This window comes from Chiroxiphia lanceolata, chromosome 18, assembly GCF_009829145.1.
Source record: "Chiroxiphia lanceolata isolate bChiLan1 chromosome 18, bChiLan1.pri, whole genome shotgun sequence".
Taxonomy (NCBI): domain Eukaryota; kingdom Metazoa; phylum Chordata; class Aves; order Passeriformes; family Pipridae; genus Chiroxiphia; species Chiroxiphia lanceolata.
In genome coordinates this window covers 4,087,109-4,101,495 of record NC_045654.1, presented here as the reverse complement: position 1 = coordinate 4,101,495, position 14,387 = coordinate 4,087,109, and the positions used below count along the sequence as shown (strand labels likewise).

General features: G+C 47.9%; 1 protein-coding gene across 4 annotated transcripts in view; it reads right to left on the bottom strand.

Moving 5' to 3' along the window:
* BICDL1 (BICD family like cargo adaptor 1) overlaps positions 1 to 12,985 on the bottom strand; it is a 50,187-nt gene extending 37,202 nt beyond the window's left edge. For 3 of the 4 annotated variants that reach the window (XR_004360131.1, XR_004360132.1, XM_032705588.1), the window contains exons 1-2: positions 12,665 to 12,985; positions 7,865 to 8,080 (exon numbers count right to left, since the gene is read on the bottom strand). Coding sequence is in view for 2 of the 4 variants with exons in the window: in XM_032705588.1 (XP_032561479.1) it covers positions 7,865 to 8,080; positions 12,665 to 12,985 (537 nt within the window). In the remaining 2 variants the exon portion in view is untranslated. Of the gene's footprint in view, positions 1 to 7,864; positions 8,081 to 8,497; positions 8,644 to 12,664 lie in introns of those variants that run through there. The other variant, XM_032705589.1, reaches the window with a different exon arrangement.
* Between the last annotated feature and the right edge of the window lie 1,402 nt (positions 12,986 to 14,387).

The following is a 14,387-nucleotide window of genomic DNA, read 5'->3' as shown; positions in this document are numbered from 1 at the left end:
TTTTTAATTGATTTTCCTGTGTAGATATTTGCAAAGCCTTCAATCATGTTCAGCTCTGGTTCTAGCTAGTAATGCAGTGGCTGGATGCAAACACCTTGTGTGTCCTACTTTGTAGAATCTCCTGGAGGAAGTGTTTACAGCAAGTGTGAATAAGCAGAAATATTTTGAAAGAATTTCTTCTGCCCATGTGTTCCTACCTCTGAGCTCCTGCACAGTAAAACAATTCCTATAAACATAATGACATGGGCCTAAACAGAATAGCCACTTGAAATTTTTAGTGCAGTGCAAGAGGGGAGGAAGGCACTCGTTCAGATTTTTATCTCCTCACTCCAGGACAAATTCAACTTCAGTTTCATGTTGGATTCTGGCTTTCAGGTGTTCACAGCTTAGTGCTGCTGCTGATGTCTCAAGGCAGAAGCCTTGCAGGAACTTCAGAAATCTCTTCTAGAACCACTGGCTAGAGGAGAAAGCTGGGCTATGAGCTGGGCTCAGCTGAAGTGCAGGGGAAAACAGTGGATGGCAGACTACCACGTGCTTTATATCTGTGTGTATTTGTCCTAGATAATGCTCTGGACACTTGTTCTGCTGATGTGCTGCCCTGGGGAAAGGAGGGGTGGTGGGACAGGAGGTCTGGGCTCTGTGATGTCTCTCGGGTCCAGCCTCTGCTGCTCCATGCAGGCACCACAAGGCTCTGAGGGTGTGAGATGAGCCATGCACAGTGTGGAGGCTCAGTGGCTCTGGCAGATAATCATTTCTGTCGTGCCATGGTGTGGGCTGGACTCCAGGGACGTGACCTGGTGGAGTCACCCTCTGTGGGCAGAGCTCACAAGGGGCTCTTTATACCCAGGAAACAAAATATTTACCTGTCCCCCAGCAAGCTCGGGAGCTCATTGTGGGTGGCATGGACAACAGGCTGCATTGGGCTGGGACAGCTCCAGCAGGATTTTGGGGGGAAAAATTGCCGTGAGCAGCAGAGGAAATGTGGGGAGAGGGTGCGGGGGGTGAGGTGACGCTGCACGGACACGTCCTGGCAGCGAGCCGAGCCCACGGCGGTGGCAGAGGGACCTCGGCCACCGCCCGCCTGGCTCGGACGTCACCAAGTGCGTTTCCCTGCGTGTCCGCTCGCTGTCGTGGCACCGCAAGCTCAGGAATCACACCCGGTTGCCACAGCAACATCACCAGCTGGGATGTGCGGTGCTGTCATCCAGCAACCAGCCGGGGGTCCCCGGGGATGGCGGGGAACTTGCTCCGCTGCCCCGCGGGGGGGATGAGGGTCCCACCCAGCCCCCGGGACCCATGGACGCCATCCTTTCACAGGGATTTTGTAGCTCCACTGCCTTAACAGTAACATTTTTTGGGTTTTTTTTTACCTTAATAGTAATTTTTAACCCTTTCCTTAGGGAGGGCTTTGCTATTCAGTAGCCCCTGTATTATTCCATGTACATCTTTCTTAGAATGATGGAATGTCAAGGGGCTGGAATGGACCTTAAAGATCACCTAGTTCCACCTGCCCTGCCATGAGCAGGGACACCTCCCACTAGACCAGATTGCTCAAGGCCTTATTCAACCTGGCTGTGAAGGCTGCCAGGGCTGGGGCATCCACAAGGTGTCTGGGCAACCTGTTCCAGTGTCTCAACACCCTCACAGTAAAGAATTTCTTTCTAATATCTAACCTAAATTTCCACTCTTTTTCAATTTGCACCCATTACTCTTTGTCCTATCACTACAGTCCCTTGCCTTTCTGTCCATTCCCTCAGTGCTCACCAGCACTTAAACTAAAGGATTCCAGGGTGAAAATCTTTCATTAAATGAGTGGGTGCAAAATTTTGGGGCAAACTCTGTAGGGGTGCCTTTCACCCATCTTTGCTGAAATTACTTCTTTAGCAATTCCTGTGTTCATGCCTTGGTGTCTGGATGGCCCTGTTCCTGTTTGGTCCTGAAGTTCTGAGTGTCCTAAAATGGGGTTAACAGACAGACTTTCAGCAGAGGGTTGAGCCTTTCTCCCTGCCTGTGTCCCTTCCTCCAGAGGGATGGTGGGTAAGTGCCACTCAGCAGTGACCTCGAGATGTTTCTTCATTACCTTCTGGGGCACTGAATCATTTCATTGAAGGACTTTGCAGGCGAGAACACGCAGCTGCAGTCACGTCCTATATTTACAGCTTTAGCATAGAAAGCCTCAGCACTCCAGGCCTGATGTGGCATGAAGCTGAATTATTAACAAGTGCTCTCTGCTAGGGGAGAAGTAACTGGAGAGAAGGAGCCTTTCCTGTTTGTGCACTAATCAGTATTCCCTGGGTGATGAGGGATCTGGCTGTGTGGTGTGAGGATCTGCTGATGCTCCAGAGGGGCGGGGACCTGGGGAATGCTTCGTGTGGTTCATAGGAGGTTTGCTGGCTTCAGTGTTTGGCTCTGTCTTGGGGTGGTATCTGTTTCCTCTCACAGAAACATAAGTGAGCCTTGTGCCAGGCACAAAGCAGTGCTGGGAGGACTCTCTGCCTCCCCCAGGGAGTGAGCAGCCTTACCTGAGCTGCCATCACAAGCAGGTGCTTCAGCCCCTAAAGTAGCTGCTGCCTTTTCTAGTGCAATCTCCCCCCTCCACTGAATTTAGACTGCTCAGATCAAGATGGGCTAAACAAAACTCTGTGCTACTGAGTAGTGCAGAGGGGAGTTTTTCATAGTAAGCTACTCACTGAATAGGTCCAGTAAACACTTTGAGCCACAGCAAAAACTGGACAATTTTTATGAAAAAGAATTCAGTGTAGTGACTGATCTGCACCTCAAAATGTGGGGCTAGTCAGAGCAACTCTTCTTTAGCCTAGGTCCACCCTGGATCTTCTTCTGGTTAAAAATAAACCCCCTAAAGCAGGACTTAAATTTAGCTTGACTCCTTTGCCTCTGTGCTAAGCATGAAGTTCCCAATAGACTCTGTCAGGTTATCAGAGACAACTTAATAAACAAGAAACATAAGGAGGCTTGCATTAAGCACCTGTATGGATAAAATACAGAATTAAAGATAAGCTAGTTCATAGTGTAATAGCTACAAATCTGTCATGGCAAAACCAGTGAACCTTGCTCAGCACACTTGTTCCAGTAATTTTTTTTCAGTGAATAGTCTGAATTTCTCAAAACCAACATTGTTCCTATGCTGATAGACCCGACAACTAACCATTCATAAAAATCTCCTCAAATCAATAACAGACAACAGGTTTGCCTCTCTTGTGTGTTCTTGATCGCAAAAGGATGTATTTAAAATAAAAGTGGTTTGGAAAGGAGAATATAACATGGTCAGCTTATTCTTGAATAAAAACCCGTTTCTCTAAAATCCAAGCCAGGCAGTGCCTGCCAGTCCTCTGAAGCTATGCTGCATGTTAGAGCATGAAGTTAGAAACAGAACTCCTTCTTCAATTGAAAAATTACTGAAAGGAAGGTTTTGTGGCTAGTAAATAAAACCTCCTTTGGAGACTTGTGGGCTGGCTGATCATGTTCTTGCTGTACCAGAAGGATTGACTAAAACACCTCATTCTTTGTAGCAGCATGTTGGCTCTAGATGCTGAGTGAATATAAGAACTTGGTGATTGAGGGCCCCTCTGAGGGACCCAGAGCTCCCCTCTGAACACAAAGAGCTGTTTCAGCCTGCAAGATGACACGCTTCTTCCTGCCACTGAAAACAGATTTGCATTGCAAAAACTACCTGAGCCTGACATTGTGAAATTGCCTCCTTATGCTCCATGTACCATAAAGGAAGGCCAGCTGAACGGGGAAGGATACATGGATACATCCTCACCCAAGCTACAGGCAGCAAACAGCTACAGGAGCCCAGAGCTGGGTAGCAGGAAATGTGTGGGAAAGCCATCTGGTGAAGGCACTTGGAAACAGTGTGAAAGTCTTTTTTCATTCACTTCCTGACAAAGTAGTAATATGTTGCCTCATTATAGGAAGAGGGTTGCCTGTTATTATTATTTGCATTAGTAACTCCTAGAAACCCAAAGGTGGGGACAGGATTTAAGTTGTGTTACCTGCTGTGGGTACCTGTAAGAGGAGAGCTTTCCCTGTACCCACTGCCCTCAAATTTTATAACTAAAGGACAGAGAGCACAGGATTTTTTTTTTCCCCAAGTGGAGAACTGAAACAGATGGGAGAGACTGAAGGAGCTGGAAACAGAACATGTAATAATTCCCAAGCCTTGACTTTCTCAGCAGAACTGTTCTTTGACTCCCATACTTTATCTCTGAGCATTTCTGGTGAGCAGTTTGTACCCTGGCATCCTGCTCACGATGAGCTCTGCAGTTCTCCTTGGTAAATTCAGCATTTAGCTTGGTGTGGACACATTGCTGAGAGCTCCTGCTTTGCTGTGCTGAGGCAGGGGGAGGGAAATTGAAGCAATGTGCAGAAGGGGATTTTAATCATCACTTAGCAAATTAAAAAATAAGGTTACTGTGGAGATCTTAAACTTGATCTTTGGCATCTCAGTTGTTTCCTTCTCTATGCACTCCTGGTCCAGCTCACCAAATTTTCCCCATGGTTTAATGCTGCTATAACCTCAGGCAATATCTTCATTCTGCTAAAAGCAGAGAACCGAAGGCTGTATTTCAAGAGGAGGCAAAGTTCCTTATAGCCTACTTACTATTATTAGATATTTAAAGTTCTCCTATATCATCACCTCATCGGAAGACCTCAAATCATTTTAAGGACCTTATTTTAGCCTCTTGGCAGAGGCAAAAGGATAATTTTTAGAGATTGGAACAGACTTAAAATCCCTATCCTTGAGTTTTCCTTATCAGTCTTTGCTAGAATTGAGGCTGGATTTTTTTCAGTCCCATGCATTAACTGCAAGACAGAGCTTTCCAGGTCCCCTTGCTATCTGTGTGTGGGGGTGTGTGCATGGTTGGTTTGCATTTGTGCCACGTTTAGACAAAGTATGTGCTTGTGTTGGCTTTTCATCTCTGGGGGAGGCAGGGTTAAAAAAATGTCCTAAAGCCTAATTAGTTGGTTAAAGAATGTCAGCAGCAGCAGGGAGGAGGAGGGTTAGGATGGTGGCTGCTGCCCTGCTTTGAGGTAAAAGAGGCTGAAGCCCAGGGGCTCTAGAAGAAGCAAACAGGACCATGTGGGCTGGCAGCTCCTGAGGCTGAGACTGTCATTTGACATATAGAGCCTATGCCAAGGGAATACCTTCTCCAGGAGGGAGATGATCAAGTATTGTGAAATGGGGCCATGAGGTGTTAATTGCCAAAAACTGTGGAAATTCAAATTTAAAGAGCTAGTGCCTATTAGTGTAGAATGACTCATACCAGAGACCAGGCTCTCTCTCTGTCCTGTGAGTGAAGCAGGGTATAATATTGGATGGGGCAGAGTTGAGGCTCTGAATAAGGCTTTCACTGCCTTATCTCAGACTTCTCCTAACCCCCTCCTCCCAAAGAACCCACCATGACACAAAAGGCAGGTGCAAAATGAAGAACCAGGAATTGAAGGACACCAGCACCACCTCAAAGGTCACAGAAGCTGTAACAGCACTTCTTTGTAGGACCTTTCCTCTGTCAGTGCTCAGTTCATGATCCCAGGCAGGACCCCAGCCTATGGCAATCTGGCTGTAGGCAAGCACATCCATGCAGCTCTGTTTGTCCTTTTTATTAATTGAAAGCCTAAGTGGCACAGGAGCCAGAACTATGTGGGTGCAGGATTTAAGCACTACCACTGCCTCAGGGATTACATGCATAACCTCTTCAAAATAAGAGACCAGACACGAGACTGCAATTGCACTATGGAGCAGCAAATGTGGAATACTAAGCACCCAGTAATCAAGTGCTAATATAATGCTGAGATTTTAAAAAGCCCCAGCTAAATCCCTGTGAACAACAACAGATCATTCCCCACTCTCTTTTAATTTGCCCAGATTCTCCTGATTTTAGGAAGACTGTTTACACCAGTGCTATATCTGTTGCTGTATTTGAGTTACTGGCAAGTTTTGGCCAGGTGACAGACTCGATGAGCACTGAATCGTGTCTTGGCATCATTCTGCTTCATCTGCATTGGGGAATTACAGTCCTCCAGGCTGGGAGCAGGGCTGGGCTGGACTGGGAAGGGCAGCACTGAGACTCAGCTTTTTCGGATGTGGCAGTTCTGGAGTGGGTCGATGAAGACTATTTCTGGCAGTAATAGGGAGTTAAAGGAACAAAACCCATGCTGGGACATTACAGGCTGGTAGACTTGACTTGGTGGCTCCTTTGACAAGGCTTAGCTGAATGTCTCCCTGAGCATCTGGCTGTGAGCAGCTCCCGCAGCGCAAGTGTCATGTGAGGATAATCCCATGTGGTTGAAAGCCCAAAGCAAGCTGTCTGGTTTTCCTCTCCTACCTTCTAGTCTGTTCTTTCAGTTTATACTTATGCTGGAACCATAACAAGCCTTACGTTTCCCAGTCAGTGACAGAAGTCATCCATACACAGGAAAATATTGAGGGTCACCCAATCTGATGGGAGACAAGTTCTTAGCCCTGTGTAAGAAACTTGACACAACACACAACTTGTGGAAGCTTGGGTGGAATCTCTCATCCACATTGTATGTGAAATATGCTGTGTCCAGAGAAAGGGTGAAATATCTTCTCTAGCTCATCTGCACTTGGGAGCTATTGCTTTTAAAAACATGGATAAACTTAGCAATGTTCCTGAGTTAAGGAAGTTGAGGTATTTTTGTATTTTTTTTTAAAGCCAGTTAAAAAAATCAAGTTGCACTAAGTGGCTTTTTTAGTCTTTGACAAGAAAATCTACAGCAGAATAAGGAATGATTTCTTCAAGGATCAGTACAGAGTGTCATACCCAAAACTTGCTCTTCTCACCTCTAGAGGTACAGGAAAACTGCATACACAGATTGAGTGAAGACCTGTATACTTGGCCCATTTCAGAGTCTCCTGGTCTGGGGTGAAAATCCCATAGGCAAAATCCTGTGTCAGCCCCAGAGACTCACCAAGGACAGAATCTAGTCTGAAAGATGTTCTTAGAACATAAGATGGGCCCCTTCACCATGAATCTGTGGTATACGTTTTTGTTCTATGCTATTTTGGGAATAAGTAACTGGTAAGAAGAAAATGCCTTTATCTGCTGGAGTAACTGTGGTCTCAAGCATTAAAATTATGGTTTGTACCAACTGTCCAGTGGGAAGAAAAAAACCCAAGGTTCTTAATTCTGGAAGACAGGTTAACTTCTGGGGGAGGGAGGCAGACACTGTTAAGTCTTTTGCTGTCAGAAAGAAACTCATGCTGTAAGTATTCAGTCAATTAGGCTGATTTGTAGCAGCCTCGCAATAAATCCTCTTTCATTCACAGGCAAGTTAAGCTCTTTGATGAAACATGCCATTCCAAGGAATTTCAGTAGGTTCTCACACATCTAACCATGGCAAAGTTATCTGTAGTGACACACCATCCTAGAATGACATGGTGTGTTCAGTTTTACATTAGAGCCAATGTAGCTCAAAAAAGGGAGGCCAGCAAAAAGCCTTTCCCCTCACAGTCACAGATCAGCCTTTTCCTTGCATGCTACATTTGTTCAGCCTATTAGTAAATTAGAAACAGATTTTCTAAACCAGTTTTAGATACGAAAAACAGGTGAGAGACATCTGTGCAGTAAATGACCATTCAGTCTAGAAACATAACTGTTTTACCAAAGAAATGCATCACTCCTTAAAGGTGTAAAATCAGTTTAAAGGCAGCATGTCTTATTGGGACACCTGTGCAATATGACCAGAGGCAGAACCATTTGTTTTCCTGAAAGTGGGAGCTTCCCCACTCACTTGCCCGAAAGGTGGTTTACAGCAGAGCTGCTTTCGTGTGCCCAGGGTGGCAGGTGCCTGCCCTGGCTGTGCCGTGGGGACTCACCCTGCTGAGCTGGTCCAGGAGTCTTTGGTTCTGTTCGGAGAGTTCCTGGACTGCCCGCGTCTTCTCGCGGTCGGCTTCGCGCAGGTGAACCTGCTGCTTCTCCAGCTCGTCCTGCAGCTGCTTCACGTCACTTTCCAGTTCAGACACCCTTCCTTCCCATTCTCCTTCCTTGTTCTCAAATCGCCTCCGTAGCTCGTGTTTCTCTTGTTCTAGGTGCTAAATAACGGGAGACAAGAGGTTAGGAAGGGAGCAAAAGGAAAGTGAACATTGTCTCCTTTTCCTTGTCCATGCTTAGGGTTGAAACCTTGTGCAGGAAAGAGAATGGTACTAGAGCGTGAGAATGCCATGGAGATTGCAGTCCCACATCGGGGCAAGTCACTGGCACTAGAGTTGTTTTCCATTTCCAGCAATTGGCCTGTCCTTGGCTGCTGGAGATCAGCACATTGAATTTTTACTGAAATAACTGCCAAAAGAGTAAAGTAGGCTGCATGTCAATAGACAGAATATATAGGTCAGGCAGAGCAATTGATTTAGCAGAGCCCAGCTTAACTCCAAAGCAATATTTCAGTGGCCAGTAGAATAATTCTTTAAAAATTGCCTTTATAGTCAAAACCACACGAACTGTATTCTTAGTGTTGATGAGGAATGTAGATGAGGCATCCTTCTTGTCATATGGGTCTTATGAACAACAGTTGAATCATCTATCCATTTGCTCCTTCTATTCCTGACCTAATTAGTTGTCTGAGAGTTTGATAGTGCACAGTAACTCCATTGTTTGATGCAGTCTGCTCTGGAATGGCAGTGGATGCAATGAACTGGTTGTTATAGACATTATGTATGTACAAGTTCTGGGTTCGGGTTTTATTACAGTTCTGGAGACTCTGCTCTGCTCAGGATTGGCTAGAAAGTGAGGGACAGCATGAATCTGAACCTGAAACTTTTGCATGTTTTACAGGCTCAATTAAATGAGGGCTTGACTGAAACAGAGCTGCAAATCAGGTCAGAGCAGATTTATGTTGTGCCCATTTGAAAGAATCCCTGCTCCAAAAGTGAGCTTGAATTTCCCCTGGTGACTGAAGCCACACTCTTACTTGCAGAACAATCACAGACTGGGGACATGGCCAAGTCCCAGGATTAGCAGGGAAACCTGAAGAGCAGGAGTCCTCTCCTTGTTGGTTGTCTTCCGACCCCCAGAATAATCTCCTGCTCCTATTGGATTCACCAGTCTTTTAGGAACGTGTTTTAGCAAAGAACAGAAACCCGCTGGGCCCAACACTGGCAGCACTCGCCCATTTTTCCCAGAGTATGATTCCCTGGTGAACAATTCCCATGGCACTTCTGAGAGGAGGGGAAAATAAACCTGCTAGGCAGAAAAGAAAATTGTGCTGCATTTATGTGAAGTGGCTTTTTATTGCTTGTTAGAAACACAGGCTGTGAGGGGGCTGTTTCCCCTGGGTGCCTACTACTGATGACACACAGCCTCCCTTGCAGGGTCTCTGTCACCTTCCTGAGCAGGTCTGAATGTCAAAGCCCTCCAGTTCCCCAGCAGCCCTCTGGCCTCTGTATCACTAATCCTCCACCTCTTTTGCTTTGCCATGTTTTCTCTTTCTTGACCTTATCTCCAAATGCTTTCCTATGTTCCTTTCAGCTCAGTGTAACAGCACCTTGCTTGTGTCCTTCCAAATCCTTCTGCAAATTCCGAACTTTCATGAAAAACCCTCAGATGTGAGGCTGATTAAAAAGAGTGGCCCATGTTTCAGACACTAGAAGAGTGAGCACCTTAGCAAATAAGAGAGCTAAGCAGTATTATAAATATTTTAATGCAATAGGTAGGCATGAGATCCCAGCACCAGGCCCATGACAACCTTTGCAAAGAAATCTTGTTTGTAGCTCAAGTGGGGCTAGAGCAGCCACAATTTCACTTTTAGTGGCACACTGAAAATTCTGTCTTTTATAGCTCTGCCTCCTTCACTGCTAGGCAACGTTCAGAAAGATCCAGGGCCTTCTCTAAATGGAAAATGGAACTTCAGCCTGCTGAGGAGCAGCACTGCAGCTGAAGTGCCCCAGACACACTCAAATGTGATTTAGAAACCACTGATAAGCCTTGTCAATCATTTAAAAGGCACTTTAGTCTTTCACTGTAAAAGAAAACCCACACTCCACTTGGTTCCAATAAGCAGCCATGACAAAGGCTGGAATTAGGGGGAGGTGAAGAATATCAAGTTTATTCTCTTGTGATGGAGAAAGCAGAACTGTGAGTGCAGTTGGGCGCAGAGAGGCTGTTGCAAAGAGGAGGATAAACCAGACCAGATGTGCTGACTGGTCCCTCCTGCCTCTCTCAGCAGCCATCTCCCCTCGCCTGCCCTCACCCCAGCACCTTCACAGCTGCAGATCTGGACAGGGTTTTTGTGCACACAGTGCTGATAGGGCAAACTGCTGTCCTCAGTAGGGGAGTTTCTTGTTTCCTAAGTGTCTTTCCATTCACCAGCTGCTCATTGATTTTTTGCACAGAACTGCTTTCTAGAAGATGTTTTCTTCTGAAAACAGCTTCTCTTCTACTTAACTGAGCTGGGCTGGTCCTCATTTAGAGAGATGAAAGCAAGGGGGTGTTTCCCAGCTGATAGAGAGGGTTCATACTGTAAAATGCTTGGACACAGCAGGCTTCTCTGTGTCAGAGGAACAGCGGTGTATTAACTGTTTTAATCCCTTGCAGAGGATAAAACTGACTAGGATTGCATATCAGAATTTATTACAGGACTTCAATTCCATGATTAGAAATGAATTTAAATCCAGGTTGTGAAGTGAAAGGTTTGCTAGAGTAGGTGTATGGCAGGAATGCTGTACCTCAGTAATGAACCCACAAAACTAGAACGTATTTAATCTTGCGCAAAGCACCTGAGGAGCAGGGCAGCACCTTGGCTGTTGTGAAATAGGCTTCACTGAGCTCTTGTAACCAACTGTGAACTGGGAGAAAATCTCTCCTAAGTGCTACTAAAACATCATTATATCAGGTTGTCACCAAGGATCTCATCTGAGACTTCACACCTGGTCATCATCAGAAAGTTCTCAGCAAAGAGAAGGAGGTAACAGCTGTGGGTCCTTCCTCCCTGCTCCTCTGAAATTGGAAAGCTTATTGTGAAATTTTATTCACTTCAGTGGCAACAGGAGGAGGCCAACATTTAATCTGCAGAGGCTGGGATTACCAGGCTTGTGTTGTAGAAGATTAATGTTTAAATTTGATTTTTTTTTGTGTGTGTGAAGTAGCACTGGGTTAGATTTGCCAAACCCAGCGGAAAAAAAAAAAGACCCTTAAGTAGATAACACCAACTCTATCAGATGGGTAGCCTGGAAAATAGCAATCTGTTATTCCAGTGGGAAGTTAGGGCAATAGTAACGGGATGAAAAGATGTAAACAGTTGGTTGTGTTTGCAATCCTTTCATTCACCTTCTGAACAGGCCTGTGAGAGCAGAGGTAAACATTTGGGGGATGTTATTTAAAGTGCTATATAAAGTCATAGTTTCCCCCCCTCTCCTTTTCATCTTCACATTTTGCAAACAGTGAGTGGTATTTGAGGCTCCTGAAATCCCTGACAGGCTGCTCAGTGAGTACCTAAACTTGAGTGTTTTTCCTTTAATGACAGAAATGATTCTACTCCGACTCATAAGGAAAACCACGTCAGCACAACGCCACATACGTCTGTTCTTGCTTAAAGACCAACCTGAAAACATTCACCCTGGCAAGTTTTAATACTCTAGGAAATTCTAATCTGATAAACAGAGCCACTAAACAACAATTTGAGCAAATGTCACCTTTGCTATTCTTTGGTCGGAATAATAAATGCAGAGAGATTTCCCTGCAAAGAGGAAGGGACCAGTTAGGGGGGTAAAGTGACAAATTTAATAATAGAGAGGAATTTTTTCAGGAGAACAAAGGCCATACAGTAATTTCACAAATCCTGTTGAACTTGAGAAATGTTAAGTCCATGAGGAAGGAATACAGGAATATGCAGGACTGTGCAAAAAGAACTGGTCTAGGGCTGTGACTTGAAATTTGAATGTTCATCCAGCAGTGTTCAAACTCTCTCCAGAAAGGTGAGAGAGGCTCTTCTCAGCCTTCTAAGCAGTATTACTTACTGGAAGAAATACTATTTCAAGAGCACCTCTGTGAAAAAGAGTGCTGGTAATAATAGTGGCTCTCTCACATAGTTGTGCAAGAGAGTTGTTCCAAAAGAAGCTGCCTGCACAAGTCTTTTTCTTTGTAATAGCTCTATTGTCCTTAAAAATCAATAAGAGCTCAATCCACGGAGTCCCTGGCAAACGGCTTTCTCCAGATACCTGTAGGTGTTTTCCGGAGCAAGCAGCTAACAGAGATGTATCATTAGGGCTTATCTCCTGCCCTGCCTAATGCCTGAGCTGCAACAGCTTAAGCGTAAGGGTCACATATGCTCTGTAGCTCGGTACCTGCTGCGCAGATTTAACTTCCGAGGTATTTCCGTGACGAGATGAGCCGAGCACCGCGCACGTCTCCTCCCCCAGGTGGTACCTGTGTCCTGGGGCGAAAGGGCCCCCGGGGACCTCCCGAGCACGGCGCTGCACCCGGCCCCAGCTCGGGAGCGGGGGAGAAAGCAGCAGCTTTGCCTCCCCCAGGCCTCGGAGGGATCGCTCAGACCCTTCCTTCCCCGTCACGGCCACGGGGAGTCCCGTGGGCTGCCCGACAGGGCCCGTGCCCGGGGCCGGCCGGGGAAGGGGCCGCGCTCCGATGGTCCGCCCGCGGGCCGGGGCCGGGCGGCGGGGCCTCACCTCCAGCTTGTCGGTGAGCTCCTTGTGCATCCTCTCGTACTGCCGGCTCATGTCCTGGTTGCGCTCCAGCAGCGCCTTCCCCAGCCGCGCCGCCAGCACCAGGTCCTTCTCCTTCTGCCGGATCAGCGAGAGCAGCTCGGGGTCGCGGGCGGCGGCGGCGGGCGGCGGCTCCGGCGGCTCCCCGGCGGCGGCCAGCAGCGCCAGCTCCTCCTCCAGGGCCAGCTCCAGGGCGGCGGCCCCGGGCGGCTCCATGCCGCCGGCGCTGTCCGCCTCCGCCGGTGCTGACCCGGCGGCGGGCAGGCGCAGGCACGGCGCCGACATGGCCCTGCGCGCCGCCGCCGCTCCGCTGCGCCCCCCGCGCCCGGCCCGCGGCTGCGGCGGCTGGGCGGGGAGCGCCGCCGCCCCCGGCCCCCGCCCCCCGCCGCCGGGCCCCGCCGGCGGCTCCGCAGCGGCACCGGCACGGGCACCTCCGGCACGGGCACCGGCATCACCGCCGGGCACCGCAGCGGCACCGGGACCCCGCGGGTCGCTGCCCGGCCCCTCCTGGAGCCGCCTGCCGCCGGCAGGTCTCGCTGCTTCTGCCGCAGCCCCAGGCCGAAAATCCCCCCAAAACATTGGGAAAGCCCAAAAGCGGAGCTTGGCACCCCTCCGGAAGGGGCACAGCGCGTTCTGCCTGCTCGCTACCCTGAGCTCTAGAGAGGATCTTTTGGGTACCAGAGCGGCTCTCGGGATCTTTCTGCTCAGTGGTTCGCCCTGGAGAGCTGACTACAGCTTCCAACAGCCACCGGGGCTTGCTTTCAATTTCAGATTGTTTGGGATGTTCCCGGATAGCATTTGTCCTAAAGGTACCCTTAGTGAACGTTGGGAGTTGTAGTCAATTCTTCTCCTGGCACTGTTCTCTCTACTGGGGCCAGGACTTGTTGGGTTTTCAATTTTGGTTTTGTTGTCTCACCACAGGAAAGAGGCCGAGGCAGAATAAGACAGCATAAAACTGTATATTGCCACGTTTGCTGAGACCCCATTCCCTCAATTTCTGATTATGCTCTAATTTCAAATGATACTTTAATAGTGATTGAACAAAAACATTTTTAAGGAAACTTGTGCTTTTGATTCCTGGATTCTGCAGAAAGGAATTACAAGTGTTACAGCTTTTCTCTGTAGACCCGGTTTCCATGGGGCTTGCTTTCCTTTCCTCTACAGAATATTCAGACCACATTCATCTGTATGAAACAGCCCTGATGCATCAGTCCAAGGATGCTTTTGGCTGGGACAGTTGGTGACTGATGCAGTTTTCTAGCAGGGCTGGCTCCTGCCTCGTGTCAGACCCAGGGCCCTGGAGAGCTACTGATTATTTGTAACAGTTAGAACATGAATTGTGGGAATGCAAACTTCCCTCTGGCCATCTGCCACTGGGACTTGGCCTTCCGTGGGGATACGCCCCAACAGCCCAGCCCGCGGGACCTGTCTATTCTCGGCCCTGTTCTTGGCAGCGTCGGTTAACATTTGGGGTGCTTTCTGTAATGTGAGCTCCTGCTCTCTGAGGGCCAGGCAGACACCTGGTACCTCGTGCCAAGCTGCCAGCACCCGTCCCACGGTGGTAACTGCTGGCCATTATGACCATCGTGATTTCTTTTGCGCTGGTGACCCAGAGGTGACGCTTCCTTTATCTCGTAGCAATTCCCCCAGGCACTGATTTTTCTAGTCCTTTTGTCCTGGCAGTCAA